The sequence below is a fragment of the Tachypleus tridentatus genome, chromosome 7 (assembly GCF_004210375.1).
Source record: "Tachypleus tridentatus isolate NWPU-2018 chromosome 7, ASM421037v1, whole genome shotgun sequence".
In the NCBI taxonomy this organism is placed as follows: Eukaryota; Metazoa; Arthropoda; class Merostomata; order Xiphosura; family Limulidae; genus Tachypleus; species Tachypleus tridentatus.
In genome coordinates, this window is record NC_134831.1 from 11,772,874 (window position 1) to 11,800,088 (window position 27,215).

Below are 27,215 nucleotides of genomic sequence, written 5' to 3' on the forward strand. Positions count from 1 at the left end.
AAATCAGAACTGGATGTTTCCAGTAGTGTATCAACTCTGAGAACAAACATTTTTAGTAAAAACTAGATCTTTGAACATTAATTTTCATAGCCATTTGTCCATTTTGAGTTTATCTAAACACTTTTCACTTGTTACAGTATGTAAGTACTTATAGAAATTCAGTTTTATTACTGATGGTTTCACCTGTCACAAGCTATGGATAACTGTTAATATCAAGCTCTATACAGATTTGAGAAAAACAAAAACAACTATAGATTTCATAAATATTTCGTTTATTAAGAACATAGTTTCAAAAGTAAATTCTGGCACTTTTACTGGCAAAACCATGGTCATAATAAACAAAATATTTATGAAACATACAACTCACCTTGTTTTCATCACTTTTTTATTTAAGAAGGTTCCAGTATTTACCATATATTGAGCCCAACACTTTGTAGAAATGTGTAGCCATTTAAGCTTATGGAAACCAACAGTTTGCACACTCTGAGCTAAGTTTAATTAGGTGGACAAATATTTATTATTTGAGTAATAAACTGTCAACAACTAATAAATGAGGGAACTAGACAAGTGGCTATTGAAGGGGACAACTTGTACCATAGCACATCAAGTAATTTCAACTGCTTGGAATGGCAAAGAATGAGAGTTGATATAACTGAATTGCATTTACTTTTTCAAATTAAATAACTATACAAAAACTAATCTATAGTACTATAACCAAAAACAATTAAATCAATAGTAGAAGACTGTTGGATTTTTCAATGCTAAAATAATTTCCACAGAACAACGATTTTGTACTGACAGGTCAAATATTAATTATTCTGCATTTAAAAAAAAACAACTCACTATAAAGAGTGAATTTACAACTTCTTATATTTACAGCTCTGTGCAGTTCTACACTACTTCAAAAACTGAAATTGAAGAAAATCAGAACACTACACAAGAACTTAATATTGAGAAACTGATATTTCTTTAAACTAAGTATCTACTTACGTGTTAATACATAAGAAACTGCAGTTGATGCAAAACATTTTTTTAACCAGAAAATAATCCATTTTTTCTGCATGAAAATCATAATAAATTATAAATTTTTATGGTAATTAATGACATTGCAAAAAAGTGTATGTATAAATTTTTCATACAAAACTCAATTTTTATTTTATAAAAAACACAAAAATAGAACTAATTAATATTTCCCTTTAACCGGTATATTAACTGAATACATCTCAGATGCATCATTATGTTTCTTTTTTTACCTGTTAAAATACACACAACCAACATTAAAATCACAATTGAAAACATCAATATCTCAGGGAAGGGATGCCAAATATACAGTTTGTGGAAGTTTAGGACTGGTCCTCATAATGCATGTCACAGCCATCTTTATTACAGTTCTTAAACATCATGTGGTACACACTTTAGTAACCCTACAATACAACTTACACCTCTGTACCTTTTAATATGACCTTAAACAGTAACATACTTAAATTAACTAAAGTCTTAACCAAAGTCTGTGTTCTTAAACAACACATTACCCACCACCATTTAGCATCATGCTGGAACAAAATCTGGCTAGAAAGACTGAATGGTTTGAACACCCCTCTTCACACCAACAAAATGGTGTAACTGAATCATTTCATGATTAAAATATTCAAATTTGACTAAGTGTTGTTGGAATTATAAGAAAAAACCTCCCAGTATATGAGAAAAGCATTTTCATCAAAATACTGGGCTCTTGGAACTAAACAGACTGTTCTAGGTTAACAAACATATGTGCAGTGGAAAGAAACCATATAAACATGCTAAAAAGTATAAAACAACTGAGTATCTGAAAATAATTGGTTCTAATGGTAAACATCTTTAGAGCTGATAACTTAAGTACAAACATTTACTCCAACTATAAGATCAATGTGACATATGTACAGATATAAAAACACTTACTGATCTTTTGACTTTAGCTACAAAAAAAAGGTATAGTCTATAGGAACTGCAAGAATTTTAATAAACTGTATGTCTGTGGACTCACACCATTAGAAACTGGTTTCAAAATACCCACAGTGGGCAGAGCACAGATAGTTCATTGTGTACCTTTGTACTTACTCTCAATCAAACAAAAAATACCAACAGTAAAATGTCAGTAAATGTATATACATAGTTCACAAATTTATAAACAAGAAAAAAAAAACAGAAGTTTGAAATTCATGAATTAAAATCTCAAACTGGTTTTTGTAATAGTGTATCAGGCATATTGTGCTGAGGGTTAACAACTATGTTACTTGACTTTATAAATATAGCACACTTTATCCTTTTTTCCTTTTTTAACTTGTAACTCTTTCACAATATTCTCACTGAAGAAGCTACAAGAATGCATGTACTTTCAATAAAAAATGAAAGGCTAATGTTCATAACAGTGTGTGTATTGTCTGCTGCTTGTGGTTTGTTTTTAACCCCATAATTTTGCTGCACAAATTTAAGTTTTGTCTTTAATCCCCTCAAGACCAGTAGGTAATAAAAGTGTGCATGTCACAACTCTATTTTTATATCATGCAAATAAACTTGCACCAAAACCAAGGGCATAGATCCTGGGGGATAGGGGAATAACCCCCCTTCATTTTAGGTGGAGGGTATGGTGCATACAATCATCCCCCCTACAGTTTGGTCTGATGAATTGTTTTATTGCATCACAGGCCTACAAATTGTGTGTTTGTTCTTGTGATTCTTGTGTTCTTACCAACTGAATTACATAATTAGGCCTAGATGAAGGCTTTTTCAGTTGCCGAAATGTACATCTTTAATATAGGCGTGTTTCTAAGCTTTTCGATCTAAGCGATAATTCGTAAGTATCAGTCAGTAGGCCTAAGTATACATGCAAGTACTGTGGCAACAAGATTACTCTGTGACTGCATATTTACGGCTTTCAGGTTCACATAACCATAGATTACCAATTTGCAAATTGAACAGTCCACATAAGTGATTGCGAAAGTCATCCCCCCCCCCATAGGGTGTAAAAAATCTACACTGCTGACCAAAACATTTCTACACATAAAGATGAAATGTGTGTTTGTTTGCACCTTAACTACGCTGAGCCTATTGTGCCAATCTCAACCAGAATTTCTATGTACACACTATGAACTATGGAGAATGTTTAAAGTGGGGTCAATAATTGAATTTAACTTAAAAAGAAATATTTAAATAACTAATCTATGGAAGTCCAAGTAACAGTACTTATTTGCTCTAGTTTGCCATTTTTTTATTTTTCCATCAAGCTGCCTCTAACATTTCCTGAGTTTAACACAAGTTACTCACTATAGTACAGATACTATTAGAGCAAAGTCTAATTTTTATAACCCTCCAACCCACTTGTTTATATACAATCCTATTGTATCATCTCCTTCACAAATTACTAATAATTCTTTCCGACATTTGCTAGTGTGTTATTTATAGCAGATAGAAAGTTTTAATTTAATGAATGATTTATAATCCTGCCTTATTCTTACCAGACATTTTATTTTGCCTACAGATTCAAAGTTGATTTTGCAAAGTTTAGCTCAAATAGCTAAGGGAGTTACTTCAAGGCACATATGCCTTAGAAAGCCAGTTAAATTAGATGTAAAAGAACACTATTTGTTCTATTCATGTTTTTACTGTATGATGTCAAGTGTGTTTCAAATAAAAACGGAGTTATTGGTAATATTACAGTAATAAATTATAGTTATGTTTTGTTGTAGGGTTAACACCAATAAAACAAAAACTAAAAACTTGTTAGGGTAAAGAAAAGGAAATGAAAAAAGTCTTCACAAGAAATGCTCACGAGTAGGTCTCGTGCATTATGCCATTTAATATCTTAAGTTATGCATTCACTGCATGATTTGAAACCTATATTGTAGAATTATTAGTTATATAATCATATATATGATTCAAACAGAAACAGATATGAATTGTTAGAAGCCTTAAGCTGTTTAGGATTTATAATTGTATTAAAATCTGCTGCCATTGTAGAAAGAAAGAAAAAAAAAAGGGTAGATTAGATTTACTTCATAGTTTGTTTTTAAAATGTTTAAAGGGAAAGTCAAACTGACCAAATTGATATGGTTTTAAGGTAGGGAAAATAATGGATAAAACATAAAGTTCTCCTGTAAAACAACAAAACGTTTGATATTTAAAACAAGGTTCTAGAGGTTATGAAAGTGAAATGTGAAAACTACAAAATAAAAAATGAAAAAAGTGTTTTTAATCTTAGCATGAAACCACCTTGCACATGGACTATTCAGAGTTCAAGTTACACTCACATTTCATAGGTTCAAAAACCAATCTTTAAAAAACAAGTAAATTACAAAAATCTAACTTTTTTATTTACAAAACATTTGTAATTTTTTACTATTAAATGCTTGTCAAACGTCAGGAAGAATTTTTTACTACATTAAAGGTTAGTGTATAAAAGTTCATGGTTACATTGTGGTGAAGAGATAGAGTTAATATGAAATTTACATGAGTTTAAAAGCCATACAAGGGAAACACTCATAGAACTACTTTTTCTACCTAAGCTTCAGTTTGGTAAAACTTTTTCTCTCATGCTATTTGCTACGGCTAAATCTTACATACAAGGCTAAAATTTTATCGAAAACTTAACCTAAAATATAAGTAATCGTGGAATGTCATAATTTTTAAATATATTTAATACAGCTTGTAGAAAAATCTTACTAATGATACAAGACTATTTTACTTAGTTTTCCACATAAATTGGCCAAACAAATACGTAACTTTTCAGATGCTTGGTGAAAGATGCCAGTCAGAAACACACAAGTCTAAAAAAAAAAAAAAAAAAAAAAGAGAGAGAGGTATCTTGGTATGTATGTATATTTCATACTACTGGGAAATAATATAGTTTGTGTTTAAGTTTTAAAATACTATGATACTAAGGTGATTATAAATAACTATAGTTTTAGCATTGCCTTTCTGTTTTGTATAACACAGGACATGACAAGTTTACCATCTTGAGTTAACATCTAATGAGTATGTTTTACTGTATTAAGTGATAGTAAATTATTTGGATAAATAGTTTAAATGTCAAAAGGTCCATAATAAACTACTCAACTCATAAAAAATCTCTTTATGTATGTAAAAAAAAAAAAAAGAGAAAACCAACAGGTTGAAAGTAGCTTGGTTTAAGTTAAAAAACCTCTAGTAATAAGAAAGTTTTAGGTTCTATTAGCAAAAGTATTTAAAGCATTTCAACATACATCGTCTTTCATGTGGTTTACATTACACTAGATTCAATGTCTTGGTCCCTGACATGCATTACAGGACAACATTGTTGTTGGGTCAAACTTCTCCACCTGAATGGTAGTGTGATAGATACCATACTTTTGTCTGACGAGAAATTCTGCAGTCCGAAGAACTACATGGGGATCAAGTTCAGGGTCTTTGAAAGAAATAATGATAAAAAAAAAATTAGTTCTCTATCACAAATATATATCTTGTTTAGCCTATAGTTTAAACTTACAATGAATGACACACAGACTTATACTCTTTTCCAGTTGGCAAAATAAATTGGTTTTGGAAAAGTTAAATGAAAAGCAGCAATATATTTCAGGTTTTCAATTAACAAAATGAGAAACTTTTTTTTGTATTTCTTGCACATGCTGTTTTAAGCTGGTTTGTATGAATTGTTCATCAATACATGTATAATCTGCCTTGTCAATTCTAAAAAATCTTTCAAATGCCATACTCTGCAGTTCATATTTTACTTCAGACAGTTTTTGCTGTACTCATTTTTTCAATTTTAGTGGATTTTCCAAAAAATTTTAAAGCATTCTGGAAACTCAAAACACAAAATTCTTTTACCAACACACTTATAAACCCTAAAGGCAGCTGGTATGGGTATTAAAACTTAAATTGAATTAAAGCACAGAACAACTTTTCAACCTCCTTAGGCTATCTTTAACTGCAAGTTTTAATACCAATACCAGTTGTCTTTAGAATACATTTTTTGACTTCAAGTGGGTTTCTTGTCATCATGAATTATAGATAAACTCTCCCATTACCAGGTACATTTTCAGACACATGTGCACATAAATATATGTTTTAATAATTCATTGATATCTGAAACTATAGCTGTTAATTTTTTGGAACTTTGAAGGAAAATACCCTTTTCTTTATGGTGGTACAAAATTGCTAACTTCCATAGCAATGCTCTACAGTGAACGTACATGTTCACAGCAGTAGAAGACTAGAAAGTCTAAATAAAAGAACTGCTTTGTAGATTTTCACATTATTCATGATTAAATTTACTCCTTGCAAAACGATATGATGACAACAGAAAAACATAAAATTAATATTAACAAACAATCAAATAGATGGTCGTGAACAAGAATGCAAGGTGTTTTGCCGATACAGCCGAATGCATTTGTGAAGGGTGATGCAAGTACATTGTTGAATTACTTAAGAATATGGAAAATAAAACTAAATAAACACTTCAAAAGGAAACCAGATGCCTGCATATTCTTAAAACAGAAGTGTGAAAAGCACTAAAACAAATGAAAAATAACAAAGCAGTACTGAACAGATCGAGGTACTGGGACAGTCAGAAGTAAAAAAAAGATAACAGAAAAATAGAATTAAATTTAAAATAAAAAAGACACATTCCAGAAGCAATACATTCTTCATAACACTACAAATAAGCAAGCAGAGGAGATCAATGTGGTGACCACTAGACTATAATATTTAACAGTCACATAACAAAAATTATGCCAAAAATTATTTGTGAGCAAACTACATTGGAAGTATATAATAAAATTATGAAGAAGCTGTTGTTTATAGGACATGGTACCAAAAATTTAATATTTGTACAGGAATAATCTACACTTTATCTAAGAAAAAACTCAAACAGAATCAAATAATGTGTGGTTAATAATGAGACAAGGAATCAGAAAGAGATTTCAGCTTGTGTGGAAAAATAATGTGTGATCCAAGGAGAAAACAGATGTAATTGTTAATGAAAGAAAAATAAATAACTTAGATATACATGTTATGCTGTTTGATAGCAAGATCAGATTGACATCACCATATAAGAAAGTGAAAAATATGCTTTAGCCATAAACATGAATAAAATAAAACCTATGGTTGCGAGCAAGTCCACAACATTCTCATAGTGTATATTCACCAGCTGTCAATCAAATGACATGATTCCATAATAATGAAAATGTAGTCAGTAACCAGTGACAAAAAATTCAACAGATAAGTCAAGGATTGCCATGACAAAGATCGTATTCATGAGTATGAGACAGTTGTTCAACAAAAGGAAGACAAAGATTGTAAAAGGTTACATTTTTATCAACATTACTGAAAAACTGTGAAACACTGAAAATGTGCAGTGACTGAATAAAAGCTGGCTATATAGAAAGGTGAATTCTAAAAAAAAAATTCTGAAAACCAACTGGGTTTATGGAATAACAAATAAGGTAGTATCACAAATGTCAAAGTTTCAGTAACACATGATGAGACAAGAGGACTTGGAGAAGTTGTGCATTACTAATCATCATAAATGAAAAATGAAATAGCACTGAATTAATCTGGGAAAAAAAGTTTAAAAATTGTAGCAATATTAAAATTTATGCCTAATGTACCACTACAGAGAATTAATTGCCTTAATGAAAAAAATGTTCCCATTATAATCTTAAATCATTGCTCTGATTAGAATTTTGTTGTATCCAACAATATTTTACCATTTCTTCAGCTATTGTTCAGACCACATGCTGCAACATCATAAAAGTAGTGGAAAAAAAGTTATGTAACATTAAAACATAAACTGAGGGAAAATTCATGAGGGAAACAAGACATGAATAATTATATTCCCAAGGGACAACAGTGTCTTAGCAACTACAAACCTTGCTTGGGGAAGTGTTTATTAGAGGAGACTTTATTTTCTTTCTGATTTACACTAAATAAATGTACAAAGTGAAGAAAACCAAATTCATAATATCCTCAACTTAATATGTGTTGATCTGGAATCAGACTGTCATTTTAACTCAGACTTTCAAATCAGTTATTCATGTGTACACTTGATATCTGAAGTAGGGATCTGATGTTCTAATAGGGTTAAATATTTTAAATTATTATCACTTATTTTATACTAAATTTTACAAGTAATGATAGGGGACATAGAAACAGAATTACCTCACTTTAAGTAAATAAATAATATATTACTAAAATTGTTTTTGTAAAATTACATTAACAACTCCATTTATTCCTTTCCAATTTTTTTTTGCTACAGATAGGTAAAATATCTTGTCTGAAAATGGTTAATCAATGCAAGATTATCCACTAATAGGTCAAACAAAGGCATGTGATAAAAAACAGAAATGTTGTATTATTTTAGTGTAATTATAGGTAGCATTTTGGACATCTTAGGAAACTTTAGAAGGCCTCATCATAAGATTGGAACACAGCAAAAAAAAAACAACACTGTAGGTAGCATTCTGTCAAAAGATTTCTAAAACCACCATTACGAATTATTTTTTGTTCCATCATAAAATTATATACAAAATCAGATTCATTTCTTGAATCTATTTTGATAAAAAGGTTTTGATACAATAAATAAATCCAAAATTGATATACCTGCAAGTTGAAGTTTTTGTTATTAAACAATAAACATTCTACAATGTTATATACAATGAATAAATATAATGCTATTTCAGTATTAATAATTAAGTTTCTCTGTAACAATATTATGTAGAAATATTCACACTTACCTATAGCTAAGTGTACAGCTAATGCATTTGTATCGATTGTTAAAGACCATATATGAAGACTATGGGCCATTTTCACTCCTTGTATATTCTGAAGGTCAGTTTTGATCACTGCATAATTTAATTCTCGTGGAAACCCTAAAATCAGCAACAATTATAAACTTTTCAAAGCTTTTTTTTTTGTTATAAAATATAAACATGATAAACCATTTTAATTCACAAATACCTTTTAAGGTTTAGCTTACACTGTTTCAACTTCCCCTTCAAAACAGAGAACACGAGTTCATTGCTCAAAGTAAAAGAAAACTACTGCTACATACCAAAATTTTTAATATAAAATGAAGAGTTTGTAACTGATTCTTAATATAGTCTTCTTTCATATAATGTATAGTAAAAAAAAATGTAATGCCAACTTTTTTGTTCTAACATAAGAAATGTTAAGAGAAAATTGGCAAATACTTCTTCCCTTTTCCTAGTGAAATTTAATAAACACATTAAATCCCAAATTTATAGTTTTATCTCCTGTTTAATTTCTACAAATTTAAACAACACATAATGATAATGACCTTCCATAAGGACGTGGACAGCATCCCTCATGATAGTTAGAGTTGTAAAAAGCACCAAGATGGAGAAGATGAAGGTACAAAGAGGATCTGCTAGCTTATATTCTGGCTAAAACAAACAGAGATAAATAAAAATTAAATTATAAACATGCAAAGACAAGAAATCATATCATAATTGACAGTGCTATGTCAGTATCTATGTATGTAATCTAAATTCCTGCACAGGATCTACTAGCTCATATTCTAGCTAAACCAAACAGTAAAAATGAAATCATGATTATAAATATGCATAGAGAATAAATCTTACTCTACTGGACATATGGTGTATGTCAGTATTTATGTATGTAACCAAAACACCTTTGTCATCTACTGAATGGTGCCACAAACAAAAATCTACAAAATTTCACAATTTGGGTATTCAAGATTCAGACAATTAGAAAAATAACTGCAGTATATGCAACAACCTTTTCTACAATATAACTTAATTTTAAATTAAAAGTATTCTCCTAAAAACAAGAACATGACTTACACTAGGATTGGATGCGAGGGTTTGATTTTATCTTTATTGATGTAATTTTTGAATGTAATACTGAGATATTAGAGCTCTTAAAAACTATTATTTCAATAAACTGTATCACCTTTAATACAAAACCATTAGTTGTTTTTTATCAGTAAAAGTTATGAAAATTGTGAGCTCTACACACTGAGTATTTTAATACAACACTTTGTGTACGAGTAAAGAGCACAATTCAAACACTTTTCCCATGCAGTACTTTCCAGAATTTTTTTTAAAGAAAACATTTACTTTTCCATATTTCTCAAGGTGGTTTTTTTCTGCTAGTATGAATTAAATGGCCCAGTAGATCTGTTTATTATTGAACCAGTGAAGGGCTGTCTTCAGAGAAGCATTATGATGTATTAAGAGACAAGTTAGAAGCATTTAAAAAATAAAAGGGAGACACAAATTCCCATCATAGCCATAGTGTAGTTAAAATGTTATACACTACTGATCTTCTTGAAAATAATCTGAGGGACTGAATTAAAAAATGTAGTGTTAAGAAATATAACTAATATTAATTACCTTGAGACCAATAGTTATAATCTTGCTTTGCAAGCTTACAAGATGCATTCACACAATAACAATTATATTTGTAACTACCCGATTTACTCTTGGAGTAAACAGACAAAAAATAATAAATTGTAATAGTTATAGATTATTAAGTAACAAAATCAGAATAAAATGAAAATATACTTCTGTATTAAATTACCTCTAACAATGAAGCACCAATTATACCTTAATCATGATGTATTACTTTCATATGATTATAGTTACATATATGAAATGGAATTGTATGTTAACTATGAGATGAATTACTGGCAAATTTAAAGTTAATTACGGTGTTCAGTTTTTATGTCTCATGGTTACATATCATAGTTTTTTGCTACCCTAACCAAGAAATTCACGCTGTAACATGATATTAGCAAATTTAATATACACATATTATCTCATGTTAGTACATACTGTAAAAAAATATTATAAGTTTGAAAATGTTAAAATTCTATATCACCTCAATCTGTATATTACATCAGCAAATTAAAATTACTTATTTTACATATGTAACAATGGAACTTGATCACAACACATGGTCAAGTGATAACTAAAAGAACCTAAGTAGGCCTTCTATTCATTACCTCTGCCAACAAAGATGACAGTGCTTATGTTTTCACCAATGTGTGTGTTTTGTAAGCACGGTTTTTCAAAAACAGCCAATCATGTTTGGATGAAAATTGGTACACATCTGGACTATGACCCAATTTAAAATGATTAGTTTTTAAGAGGGTCAAGTTCTTGAAAAACAAACCTATCATGAAACATGCGAGACTAAATTTTCACACTATTTTTGCTCTATAACTCAGTTTAAAATGATCAGATTCTTGGTGGATGTGTGTTGGTTATTATTTCTCATTGTCTTGCTGAAACAGTCCACATCCATCAACAGCAATGGACATATTTCTATATTTTTGAGGGCTGAATATGTTAAACACTCAATGTTGGAGGTATGTCAAATATTAAATGTCCCTATAGTTTATCACATAATTAAATCTCTAGGATGTCAAGTGACTTAGTTTTGGCAATGCTAGTTTAATATAAACAATTGAAACTAACCTAAACTGGTCAAAACTCATGAGATATTATTGGAATTGCAGTGAAAATACTGTTAACAAAGAGTGAATTTTAATATTTATAAATAGTTACATAAAAAAGTGCATTTAATTAGCTACACTGATTGCTAGGTTGATTTTTAAGTTCTATCTGTGTACACAGCTTACTCTGATAAAAAGTTAATGTAAATTAATAGAAATGATCAAAAAAACTGTTACAAGGTCTAGATACTTGTACTATTACTATAGATTGTGAACACCACTGTGTACACTAGAAGGTTAACACGTGAAAGATCACTATCTGTTGATAATTTCAAAACAGTTTCACCAAAATATATGTATTCTGTATGATTAATATAGTTTATAAATACCATAACATTACTGACATATATGTTTTTAATGTCATGTCATACTACTGGCTTTATTAACTGCAACACATTAAATACACACATGTAAAAGCATTAAGCTTTGTTTCTTAAACAAATAATTAGACGTATTTGTTTGAATAAATACATAAACTCAATGTAACCATATTAACCCTTTTGTGATGGGTCACAAGTCAAAGAATATGTAATTACACTTGTTGGCTTGTATTCAAAATTTTATTGAACTACTATTTTTGAATCTATGCCAATAAGTTTGAAATCAAATTGTAGATTATAATTCAAACTTCAATATTACATATGATTTAATTTCTTAATTTAAAAATAAATATTAAAAGAATACACCTAAATATAAATTTTAATGAGTAGTCTGGTATGTTGAATGCAGCACTATTTAAAATTAGATTTTCTGATATCAAAATACTAAGTCTATAGTTTTTTTTTATATTAGGAACTCAAATTACTAATATTGAAAAGCTAGAATATAAAATAAGAACATCATATCTTTTTGTTTTGCTCAGATACATCTTATGTGCTGAATCAAACACAGTGGCTGCATTTACCTTTTTCCCTTTTTTGAAACTGTCCCTAATATACACTTACTACAATATATAACATATGAATAACCAATCAACAACTTAAAATGTCTCCTTGGTGGTTTTCTCAGCCATTTTAATCTATGAAAAGGTTGCAACATTCTTTCGAACCAAGATTTCATGAAGTTAGGTTGTGTCTTTAGCCTCCTCGAATTTTCATATTGTTTAAAATCTAAATACATCTTAGTTATTAAGCTTAATAAAGTACAGTAGAATTCTGTGGCTATTTATGATTTGTTTGGTTATTCAACTGTACATATAAAACCCAACAAAACATAAATATTTGTTTGATATCTTCCATATACAGAATTGTAAAAGGCTTAGTAAGCTATGGCAACTGGAAATAAGAGAATTGTTTGCTTTACTTTTAGATTTATTATTCAATATTTTTTTAAGAAAAAAATAGTTTAATAATTTATTCTAAAGTAGTAATAACCTTTATATATTTTCATATATAATAATTGAAATGTGACTGTATATTACAAAATATTAGACCACTAAGACACAGCCAAGACAAGGCAGACTAAAAGTCAGTTTTATGTTACTTGATACGTAACATGAGTGCACGTGCACAGCTTCAATACAAGTTATGTAAAGTTAATTATGCATGACTAGAAGGTCAATATAATAAAAAATAATAAATATATAACATTATGAGACTTAAGCTCTTTGACTAACAGTTAGTATTTTTGTGTTATATGTAATCATATATATGTAAAAATATATAGCATTATGAGACTTCAGATCTTTGACTATTTGTATTTTTGTTGTATGTAATAATTGTAGTACAAAAAAAGCATAATTTATATTTATTTCCTTTTTTTTTTTATGATGGTCACAAGGTTGGTCAAGTGACAGACCCCACATAGAGTACAGAAAATAACAAAATATAGTCTTACTGAAAACAAACATTTGAAATGTACATAAAGGGTTTTAGAGAATATGCAAATAATATTTGAAATTTTTGGGATGAAAAGTGAGTTTTCTTAATCATAACATGAAATCACTTTGCACTCAGTCTAGTAACAAAACAGACTATTCTCACAAATAAATCTTTAGTAAAAATATTTCATTAAAAAATCTGATTTTTTATATGCAAAACATGCGTAATCTTTACTAAAAGTCTACCAAATGTGGAGGTACACATGCTGTATCAAATGCTATAGTGCAAATACTTAATGCATGCAAATGTGTAGATGAACTTGTGTATATTATACTGACCCAATTGCAAAAGGGTTAATTAATAATGGGTTAAACTGAAAGCTTAATTGTACATAATAAACTAAAAGTTAAACCTACAACCTTGTTTGCTTTTTTCAAGTGTAAAAAGAATAAAAAAGAGAATTTCAAGTCAAACTCTTTATTCTAACTAGTTATTAAAGTTATATATCTGTGCATCTATCAAACACTAACCTTGTAATGAATAACATAGGCAGCTATAAGGACACCTATACTCTGAATGAGATCTCCTATAACATGAATGAATGCTGCTCTGACATTGATGTTCTGGCTGTTGCTAGTTTCGCTAGAATTTAGCCCATGGCTGTGACTATGACTCAGACATGAACCATGTAGCACAAGTCCCATTCTAGGTAGAAACATTTTAGCATTAACCATTTACAAAATAGCACATGCATAATTAAAATTAACAGTCTCTGATGTAATAATGGTTTTATGTTTTAACAGTTTAATACTTAAAAATTTGGATGTAATATTTGATTTGCTAAAGAGTTTCAGACTGCATCTGATAAGAAAAGCTAAATTTAGTGTCTTCAAATTAGGAACCATTACAATTTACTGTGCTCATGCATTGAAGGGGGGAGTTCTATCTTATTAATTGTTTTTAACTGTAAAAAATAGTTAACATTTTAAATCTAAATTTTATTCATATTTGTATTTTTATCACTGCTTGGGAGGCTAGATAAGAGAAGAACATTATGTAATAAAAGACCTGTAAAAAAATATAATAACTGCTTACGTCTATCTTTTGTTTGAAGTTTGGGTAAGTGAATGTATATCCATATACAGCACTGTTAAAACTTAATAACTGGCATGTTTTTGCAATTCAAATTCCAATGATTAACAGTTGATATGTTTTAAGAAGACTTTTTTAAAGGCAATGGAAATTTCTAAATTACTAAAACTGTTAATATCTGAATTCTTAAACTTCTAAGTAATAATATTACAAGTTTTTTAACTGCATTTTCCTGCAAATGGAGGCACAGTTCATTACATGTTACACCTAGAAAATGCAAAAATTCATAAGTGACCTATTCTAGATCCTATTGAAATGGTTTCTTAGATACGGGGTTTAGTTAAATGCTGGTGTTTTTTAATGCTACAACTAGAGAGAAAATTTATAGTCATCACTTTTTTCATCTCAGTGTATTTAGATTTAAAAAATCTTTTTGCCAAAAGTTAGCATTACCAAGTTGACAAACTGTTAGCATCAACTAATACTGAATGAAAGCAAGATAAATAGTCAATCAGATGATAACAGCCACATCTAGGCTTTCGATAGTTGCTTAAGTTATATTTTTTACTATATTCCAACAGATTGGTTGGTTGGTTGATTTAATGTTTTATGGCACTAAGCAGCTAGGCTATCTGCACCAAACATCCGGGTATATAGTTAAAAGTAAATTTAGTAAAATTCATAAAAGGAAATTAAGGTACAACAAAACAGAGTTTAAAACATAAACAGCATAAAACCAATGTTTACATCTAGTCTACAACATTAAGAGAAAAATTACAGTAATTCAAGTTGTAAAGGACTTTCTGTAGCGTAACTGTAAGGAACTAAGTTTCGAAGGATAGAGTAAAGACAGTTGCAAATGGCGAAGGTGCAGAGAAGGTTCATGAGATTCTACGTACAAGCTCTGAACTGCAGAGGTGCAAAAAGCCCCAGTGCAGAGTTGAAGTCCTTGATGATGAATGGGGTCCAGCATCTTTAAGGCCAAGGGTCTGGCAAAGCCATAGACCATTGATCCATAGTCGAGTTTTGATCAAATAAGAGCACGATATATCTTTAGCATAGAACATCGATCCACTCCCCCAAGTAGTGGTAGAGAAGACATGGAGGATGTTCAATGCTGTTTTATATTTGACCTGTAGTTGCTTGATGTATGGTATAAAGGTTAGCTTATAGTCAAAGATAAGCCTCAAGTACTTAGTCTCAAAGACCACATACAGCACAACTTCACCGATAAGGAGTTCATGATCAGGGTGAATACCTCGTTGGCAGCAAAAGTGCATGCAAACAGTTTTGGAGAGAGAGAAGGTAAAGTCGTTTGCTGTGGTCCACTTCAGTAAACAATTGAGAGCATTCTGTAGCAGCCGCTCAGTATACCTTATGTTCGACGAATGACATGAGATGTAAAAGTCATTGACATAGAGCCCGTTTGCAACAGTGAGAGGGAATTGTTCAGCGATGGCATTAATTTTTATACTGAAAAGTGTGACACTCAGAACACAGCCCTGTAGAAAAGAACGGGAAAGTGTCAAACCCACACGAACTCAGAATCTCCTGTCCATTAAAAAATTTTAATAAAAATGGGCAAATAACCACATAACCCATATACATGAAGGTCTTACAAAATGCCATACCTCCATGTTGTATCATAAGCCTTCTCAATGGCAAATAATATTGATACAAGATGTTGTCGTTTGAGAAAGGCTTCTCTGATTGACATTTCAAGTCGAATCAGGTGGTCAATGGTGGAGTACTGTTGTCGGAACCCACACTGGGTGGGCGAGAGGAGGTTGTTTCTGTTGAGGAACCAAACAAGACGAGCATTAACCATCCTCTAAGGTCTTACAGAGATAGCTCGTCAAAGCAACTGAACGGTAGTGTGAAGGAATCTTGGGATCCTTCTCAGGCTTCGAGAAAGGCAGGACAATAGCCTGGCATCAGGCATCAGGAAAAACATTCTCTTGTCAGATCTGGTTAAAAGCAACCAGAATAATAGCAAGAGAAGCAGGAGATAGATGGCTCAGCATCCCATAGTGTATATCACAAGGTTCAACCAATGTACTGCCAGACCAAAGAAGAGCCAGCTTGAGTTCCACCAGTGTAAAGGGACGAGTATAGTCATAGAGACAATCAGCTCGAAAGGAAAGAGGTGATTGCTCTGCCCGAGTCTTGATGGCTAAGAAGGTGGAAGAAGAGGCAGAAGTGCTAGATACCCTGCAAAAGCTTTCACCTAGAGTATCTGCAATGCTCTTGGCATCAGTTACTTCCTGACCATCAGAGAGCAAGATTGACAGAGAGACAGAGTGATAATGCCCACTGACCTTTCAAATCTTGTCCCAAATGACTTTGAAACTGGTGGTAGAAGATATGCTGGTTGTGAACTTAATCCAAGATTCATTCTGGTTTTGACGTCTTACCCATCGAGCATGTGCATGGGCCTGCTAGAAAGCGATGCAGTTCGAGAGCGTGGGATATCAACGGAAAGTATTTCAGGCTTGTTTTTAGCCTTCTGTGCCATGTGGCAGGCAGAATTCCACCATGGGCGAGAATATAGTGGAAAACTTGTCGTGGTTTTAGGAATACATTGAGCAGCTGCTTGTATAATACAGTCAGTTACTTCTGCCACACAGCCATCTATTGATGGCTTACAGACGATCACACGATGAAGTGCCCACTGACCCCACCCACCATGGAGCCCTATGAGGGGATGCACTACAATGTCAAACAAGGACACTGCAGCAACGCCAGGGTTTCGTAAGGACTATACCCAAACACGAGCATCAGATACAATGTTCACAATGTCTGTTGAGAACATCCAACACTGGTACTTAGTTGACTCTAGTATGAGTGGACCAGCCGATTGACCTGGGAAGGGCTGTTTACAGGAATTCATGGCCAAAGTGGTGTGTTAGGGTTGGACCCCTCAACCACCAGGATCCTCTCCTCCCCTTCACAGGTTGCCATGCACGGCAAACACGTGGGTGGATGTTTAGATCTCAGAAGAGGTAAACTGAAAGGAATCCACACCGAAGGGAATTCCAACAGAGCAGAAAAGTAACTCCAAGATACAGTATGATCTCTACATTGCAATACATGTGGCTGTCATTTTGTAAACACCAGAAAGTATGGTCCACTATAATTTTGGCCAGCTATTTAAATTACTAAATCTACTTATCTCAAGCTAACAGAGTACCACTAGTTTTGAACTTTGTATACAGTGAACATATATCAAAGCTATTGTGATGTTTTTCCAATCTAAGAAAGTCCACAAGAAAAAATAAATACTGATTCACAATTTCATAGTTGAAATCACATGGGATTCAAGAAATCAAACCATCACCAGCAAACTAACTTCAAATTATTTTACTAATTTACCAAGGATCTTTCAGCACAGAATGAAAATGTTATGATAGCTCAGAAAATACATAATATCTCAGGTGAGCAAGGACTTCAGGAAATCAATGAAATTACTCTTATACTTAATAAAACAATGCAAAAGTTTTACTGTTCATCTAGTAGCCTTGAAGGATCATAGAGGAAGTAAAATTGCTTTGTTTTAAAAAAAAATGTATATTTTTAGATTCTTGGGGTTTTCACAACCCTAATATTTAAATCCTTTATAGCATCTAATAGCGGTTTAGTTATACTGTTAAATGCTTAAAAGATTCTTGAGATACAATGTGCAATTTAATGCGATTTGTCATTACACTTTTTAGATCTTGCCAAATCCTTTAAAAAACTTACATGATGTTCATTGCAACACCACAACCAGACACAATAAGCATTGCATCAGCATCAATCTCATAGTCCTCAAAACGGACTCTGTCAATGGCCAGATACACTAAAATACCAGTCAGCACCCAGATGACCAGAACACTAAGGACTGCTCCAAGAATTTCTGGAAGTATTTCACAAAAACAATGAAACAAGAATATAAAGTTTAGATGTTTTCAAATAAGGAAAATGACAGTTACAAAACAAAGTTATTAAGAGTGTTAAAGCAATTATTACAGCTTTTCTGAAAAAAATTTTATATTTTACAACTCACATACGAGGGCTGTTCAAAAAATACGCAGACTGACGTCATAAAACAAAAGGTACTTTATTTAGAAGTTACAGGTCTGGGACCCCTTCAAAGTACTCTCCTCCCCAACGCACACACTTATCCCAATGGTGTTTCCACTTGTTGAAACAGTCCTGGTACGCTTCTTTTTGTAATGTCCTCTAGCTCCTTCGTCGCATTTGCCTTAATCTCTGGAATCGTCTCAAATCTTCTTCCTTTCAAGGGTCTTTTGAGTTTGGGGAACAAGAACAAATCGCAAGGAGCAAGGTCAGGTGAGTAGGGGGGTGGGGAAGAACAGTGATGAGTGTTTGGCCAAAAACTCACGAGTTCTGAGGCACAAATTTCACAGCAACGTGGTGCATCTTCAATTTTTCGGTCAAAATCTCGTAACAAGATCCAACTGATATCCCACACTCTTCAGCAAGCTCCCTGACAGTCAGACGTCGATTTGCCCGCACCAGGGTGTTGATTTCGTCGACGTGTGGGTCGTCAGTTGACGTGGAAGGACGTCCAGGACGCTCATCATCTTCAATGGACTGTCGACCATCCTTAAAACGTTCATGCCACTTGAAACATGCCGTACGCTTCATAGCAACATCACCGTAAGCCGTGTTAACCATAGCAAAAGTTTCAGTCGCAGATTTTCCAAGTTTAACACAAAATTTCACAGCAAGTCATTGCTCCTTCAGGTCATTCATTCTGAAATCTGCCAAACGAAAAAAATCGCACTTCACTTAAAACCTCGTAGCTAATACACAAATGAAGATATCTGCAATCGGGAAATGGCGTCGTAATCAGCTGATCTGTGTGAATCTAGCGACACCAAGTGGATTCCCCTGGAACCAACTGGAGCCGCACAATTCAAACAGTCCACATATTTTTTTTGAACAGACCTCGTACTACTTCTTACACAGATATTAAAATATACCATTAGAAACAAACACAACTATTAATAACCAAGAACTTTAAATGTAAAAACAAACAGAAAATAAACATATATTAAAACTGAGTTGCATAAACATAGCTGTTACACACTACAAAACACAACTTTCCTTAAATCCTTTTAAATTCTAAAAAGTGCATTTGACATTTATTCATTTAATGCATACAGAAGCAATATTGATATTTTAAATGCATTAGTTACAGAAGAATAAAAATTAGTTTGAACACATATTAAGACTTGCAAAGAGAATCAATAAATTAATCAAAGATTTACAAAGAGAATAAATAAATTAACCAAACACTTGCCTGCTCTGTAAAATCCAAATGACATCCGTTTAGTGGGAGGTTTTTGCCCTACCCAGAGGGCAAAGATACTAATTAAGAAACTAGCAAGATCACTCAACATGTGGGCAGCATCTGTCATGATGGCTAAGCTGTTTGCAAAATAACCCCCTGTTCAAACGATAATGTACTGATACAATTATACTGACTATACAAGTATAAAACATCAGAGGGAATAGATATGTAATATTATAAAAGTGCATAACAACTATAACTATGCAAGTAAAAAATGCAATAGTCCTATAAAATGTTGATACTGTTAAATACTTTGTCCAGTGAACCATGTATAATTTATCCTAAGCTCTATTATTAGCATATTAGTCAAACTTTAATGTAAAAGTAATAATTTATTATAAAACATTTGTTGAAGGCTTGAAAATTCAACCAAAATAATGCTGTAACTTGATATACTGTATCATTATCACGTCATATTGATTAAGGTGTATCAGTACAACCTTACACATAAGTCAGGTTACTATAGTTATGCAATTTGACAGTTTGAGATTCAACATTTAAAAAAATAAAACAATGCATTTAATGATATATTCACATACTTCATGGATGAAAATAACTGCTTTTCAGTTGTAAAGCAAAAAGCTACACAACGTGCCAGTGTGCTGTGTCCACCATGGGTATTCAAACTCAGATTTTTGTGTTTTAAGCCTTTAAACTTACTGCTGAACCACTGAGAGGCAAATACTATAAACTTGTTTCTTGTTAAGAGCATAGCTACATGACAGGCAATGCTAAAAGTTGTAACATATTTTCAACAGTAATCAAAGTCTGTAAAAGGTCCTGGATAGAAATGATAAAATAACATTACATTCACTCCAGGAAAAGCTATCAGGAAGATTACATTCCCTCATCTAAAAGTTGTATTTTTCATGAACTGTGTTTTTTTTTTTTAAATTTAATCCATGCAACATTTCAGTTTCATTGATCATAACTAAAGGAATATAAATGAACAATAATTCCAAATCAGGAAACCAATTAAAAAGAAAAATTTCTTGGAACAAAGTTAAATTCCTCAGGAATGTAATATTTCAATTCTCACATGTTTTTTACACACAATTTAACAGCAAAACCCAACTGGGTTTGTTTTCTTAAAGCAAGAAAACGTGACTTATATGAAACACAAACACTATAAAGGAATTATATTAACACAACAAAATAAAACAATTATTACAAAAACCTTTTTGATCATTTTTTTTAAAGTGATGAAACAGGTGGAACAAACACTGCATATACTAATCAATTGGTTCAGATGTAAGATGTATCTTTAATACATACAACTGTATACTTACCTATTACTTCAGCAAGCATAAAACACAAACACAGACAACTACTTAAAATCAACTGACGTTTGGCATGCTTAACTCCTTTTGATGGCTGAAATGCATGACAGTGATCCATTCCAGCATTATCAAAATCTTCAGTGCCCTATGAAGTATCAAAAGTTTAAACACTTCTTAATGGATAAATGAGAACAAAGATTATTTTACAGAAAACTAGAAATTAACATTCATTTTCTCATTTCCATACCAAATTGAGTTTCACAAGTTTTGTTATTTTTTAACTACAGATTATTACACTAAAGCATAACAAAAGTATCTATGCATTTTGTACTATGCAGATATATTTTTAAAAAAAATCAATATACAAGTTTTCGTTTGCTGAAATTTTAATTATGCATAATGTTATATGCATCACAAGGAAACAAATCACTCATACATTAAGCTTCACATTCAGGTTTGATTTGCATTAGATAATGAATTCTAGGACCCATTCTCAAAATGCAAGGAATCTCAAAACTTGAGTTACAGGATTATATTAGCATACGCTTTAAATGTTTGTTGAAAATTTCTCACTAGCAGAAACTGAGAGTCTTGGGTTTCCTTCTTGCTAGATAGAAATTCAAAAGGACCAAAACAAAATATAAAAACTCAATTCCAAAAACTAAACTAATTATTTTTAATAATGATGCTTATTTTACTTTTCTTTAGCAAAACTAAAATTTAAGGACTTTCCTAAGGCCATGCCTAAAAAACAGCCAATATTCCAAAATTTTCTAAACCAAAATTTTTGAGAGCTCATTTTCAGCTCATGTTTCTCATGCTAAAGATATATTTACATTATTCCACGTTTCAACACAATTACAGCTCTCAGTGAGCATAGGTAATATGAACATAAATGATTACTACTAAAGAATTATATTAACACTAACCACAAGCCCACAAGAAAAGTACAATTTTTCCAGGCTTTTGGATAGTTTCTTTTAGTATTTAAAAATTGCAACTATAAAATTCTAAACACAAAACTAGGTGAATATATACTGTACAACTAGAGCCAATTAAAAATCAGATCTGGAAAAACTCTGAGTCATCTTGAAAAAGCGTATTTGGAGATGGAGGTTATATTCCACACAGTAAAAGTACACTGGTTGTTGTGAAGGAAAAATAAATATTGAGGTAAGAACATGTGAGACAATAGTTTAAGCTAAGTGTTCCAGTGATGGTAGAATAAATACTTCATGTTAAAATATTTTTTTAGAATTAATATGGATGGGTTTAGAAAAGATTACTTATAACAAGTATTTTTATTTGCAGCTACCCTTTTATTGTTTGTTTACCTTGTATGTTTACAGATTTATCCCTAAAATATTTACATTTCTGTAACAAATTCCCACTAGAAGCCTTTTTGTATGTAAACAAATTTATCCCTAAAAATTGTTCATGTCTGTAACAAATTCCCACTAGAAACTTTTTCCCCTTATATCTACTTATAGAAACCAAAATGGATTCAATATCCTTGCTATTAATTTTGACACTCTCAGCTTAAACAGGATGTAACTCGCATTTTGTATATAAACACTCTCACCCCTCTTTCATATTATATCCCTGTTAAACAGCTTGTAATCCTCTATTCCAAAATCATCTACATTTAACCACGTTTTAGTTATCTTTACTAGTACTAGAAAGTCATCTATTTTATTTATTATACTTCTAGCATTACAATAGTAACAAATAAGCCAATCCTTATAACTGTTTCTCTGCTCATTTCTTATCCTAAACTTTTCTATGCCACCTATTCTTTTTTTATACTTAGTTTTTTCATGGATCTCACCACTGTCCAGCCCTAGTTTAAAACTTCCCTTACAGAAGAATTCACGAGACTCAGTAAACAAGCCAGCCCCTATCTTATTTAAATATAAATCATTCACTAAAAAAACAACTAATTTCTTCTACTGAACTGATTGCCATTTCTCGTAGTCTACACTTCTCTTTATCTATTTCTTCTACTTTGATTCATATCACCTCCAACCTATAAACTCTACATAAAAATTGCATATCTTCATTGCTAGCTTTCTTAATATTACATACCAATCCTGAGTTCCCAAATAATTGTTGCACCCATTACACCTAAAAAACTGTGAATGCTTAACTCCTACACAAGTATCAACCATTGTACTTATAGTTTGAAAATAAATACTCGACACCAAATACCAGTGGTCAATCATTAACACTCATACTGTCAACCCTAACATTTTAAGAACTAATCATTACTTTGTTTTCACACTAAAGTAATAAAAGTTTAATTATACAGAACTTAATAATAATTTATTCGAACTAACAATATATGTAACATTAATAATAAAATGTATTTAACTTAATTTATAAAAGAAGCTTGTAAAAGAATAATTGGGTTAAAATTATTTCAACTTACGATGGTCTACTTCTTTATAAACGTAAAGCATAAATTTGAATACAATATTGTAGCCCATAAAATTTAAGGATATCACTATAAATTATATGCAATAAAATATAATTACATGCATATATATAGAATAAGAATTATGGGCATCCATACCTATTTTGGTTTTGCTTTGACATCTCTTTATTTATAATGATAATCTGATATGAATAATAAACCAATTTATGTCATATCACTAAACAGAGAATATAGTGCATGTTTTTTTTTGCCATTTATCCATAAATGCCAATTTTATAATTATTATTTATTATTTTTAAGTGGCACATTAACAAGGTTCAATAATAGAACTTTTTTTTAGTTAACAACTTTTTTATTTTTGTAACTACACCAATGAAGTGGTTTATTTTGCAACAAATCACAGGAAACCAACAATAGCAACTGTGATCATAGACTGTTCACATGCAGAACAAAGGTTGTTGACTTGTATCACTTTGTAATCCAGCAAGATCTGATAAAACAGAGAAGTACACATTTTTTCCTACACAGCAAAGACTGTAATAATAATTACAATTTTTAGAGAGAAAAAAAAAGCTTATAATTTATATATATATATATATATATACACACTTGAGTCAAAATTTAAAGTAATATGTATGATTTTGGATCTCTATCAAAAACTCTTTATATTTGTTTGACTTCAGTTTTCCAGTGCAAATAAATGATATGCATTATAGTACTGTACTATTTGCAACTTACAGTTACACAGAATTGTTTATTTAGAGTGAAGATTTATTTTATTTTAATTTAAGGAGTTTCAACAAATTACATCAAACTAAAACACATTTTGTCTAGAACTTACAAGTTTTAAAACTTTGAAGTACTTTATCTATTTACCAGTAAGGGCTCATCATCATCCAGGAATTGTCCTTCTACCATATAACCATTTGGGTATTTATTGTCAATCAAATACTGTGAGGTTGAATCTCCTGTATCTTGTTTCACCCCAGTATTACGACGAGCCCTATTTCCAAATGAAGATGGTTTAATATATGAAGCCGAAGGCGACGTTAAAGATAGCGAAGATGAAAAACTTCGACATCTTCTACAAACGTTAGGCCTAGTAACATTAGAGCTAAAACCTTCTTCATCTTCCATTATGGAGAGTCGTGAATTTTCGAGCGTTAATAATTCTTCTTCGACACTCAAATGTTTATCCGCGCGACCAAAGCTCCTTTGAAGTGGATTATTCAATGCCTCAAACCCTCGTGAACTTTGGTCTGACCCTAACGACCCACAACACAAACAAATACGCTCATCACGCCCCTCTTCTAAACCTAACGATATATCCATGCAAGAGAAGCTGTAATATTATTACAGAAGCTTATTCCAACAGCTGTTAAACTTACATAAGCCTTTACTCCAAAGTAGGTCACATTATAAATTAAAATAACAATATCAACCTGTTTAAAAAATATACAGAAAATGTCTTCTCCTTTCTTCACTTTTGTAAATAAATAATAATATAATTTTTTTGTTATTGCTATAGTCGACGGGTTTATGTTTTTGGAACGTTAAATTATTAGATAATAATGACCAGTTTGAAACATAGAGATGAAATTACACCGTTTGTAATGTCATACAATTAAATATTTTGCTTTCAACGTTTTTGTTGTGATCATTATAAATTGAAATGTCAATTTATTTTTTACTTCATCAAAGTTTCGTTTGTGTTTTTTGAACAACGCCATATTGGGCCATCTACTATCTAACGCTGGGAATCGAGTGACTACAGTAGAATCTAGAAACTAGATGACATCATTTGTAGATATCTTAAATGTTTATAGTTAAGCTACACGAGTATCGAAACCCTGTTTCTAGCGCCGCAGACATACCACTGAGTTACTGGAGAGCTTGTAAATACGTTTGCTAAACATAAACGATACTTACCAAAGTGTAATATTTTGAGTAACTGTTCCAAAAATTTGATATTACCACATTGCCTTTTACAAGATTTTGTAAAACCGCCTAAGATAGCTTTTTTTAGTTTGGTTTTTTCATCTTATAACAAATAATTTTTGTTTGCTTGTTGTTTTGCACAAAGTTATACTACGAGTTATTTTCCTCTACCCAATGGTGGTATTGAAACTCGATTTTTAGCGTCACAAGCCCTCAGACTTACTGCCAGACCATAAGTGAGCTGTAGCAGACAAATGTATTCATATTATTACAGCATAATTTGTTTGGCAGTCCTCTAAACTTTCGACACATTGACTAAATATCTTTATCTCTTTTCTATTTCTCGGCATAGTAAGTATTTTAACCATTATGAGGGTTTAAGTGCGGTGCTGATTGCTTGTTTTACGTTTAGTCAAGAGTTCAGAATTATGTAAGCCAACCTTAATAGTGCTATAAGCTATATTTTTAACGTAATTTGGTTGCTGGTGCGGTTGTTACCACTGCTGTTGTGCAAGTATGTTTTGAGAAGCTTCAGACATGAGAAACTTCTCTCAGAGGCAGCTGAAGTGACAGGCAGAGTCACAGTGATGCATTCAAGTTTGTGGAGATTCATGAAGGCATCCTTGTATGGCTCCAGCATGGTTTCAAGCTCCTGTGGTGTGGATACTTCCTACCCCTTGTCTTTCTTCCTGGCAATTAGCCAGTTCAACTGGTGGACATCCACTGCGAGGTCATCCTCTGCCACACCATAGTTTGCTGCCATTCCTAAGAGTGCTTGCTTGTCCAGAAATGTGGAGTGTTTGGGGTTCAATGCAGTTGCACCCATCAGAACACTGCAGACATCAGAAGAGAATCTTCTATTCAGCTCGTTGAGCATCCTGTCTATGATGGCATAAAAGGTGTGTCTCCTGCCATCTGGTCTTGGTTCATCTCTTTGGCCAGAACTAGATGTGATTATGAATTCGTCCAGGTGTCTGAGGACAGATCGCTGTCCACCTTGATGCACTATCTCAGTGTGTATTCCCACTTTCTTACATATATCCTCAGCAGACTCTTCCAAGTCTTTCCATGCTGCTCCAGTTCTCATTTATGAGAGACCAGAGATGACAGATTGTACTAGGTTTCTTCATAAGTTCACATTATTCATACAGGCCAAACTGTGATTGTAATATTGTTCTTATTATCATAAGTGTGACAAGCACCTGTTACAATAATGTAACTACTACATTACATTAAATTAGGCACTTCTAAATAGCCCAATGACAATTTCAAAATTCATTCTAGAACAGTTTAAAAATATTATTTGGTCAGTTAACATGTAAGGTTATTATCTAATCATAAGTATAACATTAATTGGATTGTAAGTCACAATTTTAAATGTATGCTGCAATCATCAGTACAATTTTGGATGGCTGATACACAATGCAAAATGATCTCACAGAGGACACAACACTGGCTAAATGCTTCATAGTTTTGACCTATACACAATACACTTATACATGCATGCAATGTTTTACTTTTCAATAAAAAATAAATAAAATTAATGGGTAAATACCTGTGAAACCTTTGGTTTATCATGTAAAATCTCTGATGATCTGTTGTAACTTGTAAATCAGCGTGGTTGTCTAATCTTCGTCAAAGCTCAAGATAGAATGGCATTACACAGGGAGCAGCAATACAGTGCATAAGTTTCAGTGCATTCAGTACGTTGCTATGGGACACATGACACATACTTCGGTCTTAATGAAGACGTTGAGTTCTAGAGATCTGTCTCTTTGAT

At 31.8% G+C, this 27,215-nt stretch overlaps 1 protein-coding gene across 2 annotated transcripts; it reads right to left on the reverse strand.

Annotated features, from left to right (window-relative positions):
- Positions 1-890: 890 nt before the first annotated feature.
- On the reverse strand, positions 891-24,844 carry LOC143255121 (proton-coupled zinc antiporter SLC30A2-like). Of its 2 annotated transcripts, XM_076510306.1 has the most exons (9): positions 24,374-24,844; positions 21,073-21,208; positions 19,733-19,879; positions 18,166-18,319; positions 13,863-14,037; positions 9,311-9,416; positions 8,748-8,882; positions 5,238-5,419; positions 4,667-4,802 (listed from the first exon to the last, which is right to left on the reverse strand). In XM_076510306.1, the coding sequence occupies exons 1-8, from the start codon at positions 24,827-24,829 to the stop codon at positions 5,271-5,273; spliced, it is 1,458 nt and encodes a 485-aa protein (XP_076366421.1). In that variant the 5' UTR covers positions 24,830-24,844; the 3' UTR covers positions 4,667-4,802; positions 5,238-5,270. The 2 variants fall into 2 exon arrangements, with proteins under 2 accessions (XP_076366420.1, XP_076366421.1); XM_076510305.1 differs by having other exon boundaries at positions 891-5,419.
- Positions 24,845-27,215: the final 2,371 nt, after the last annotated feature.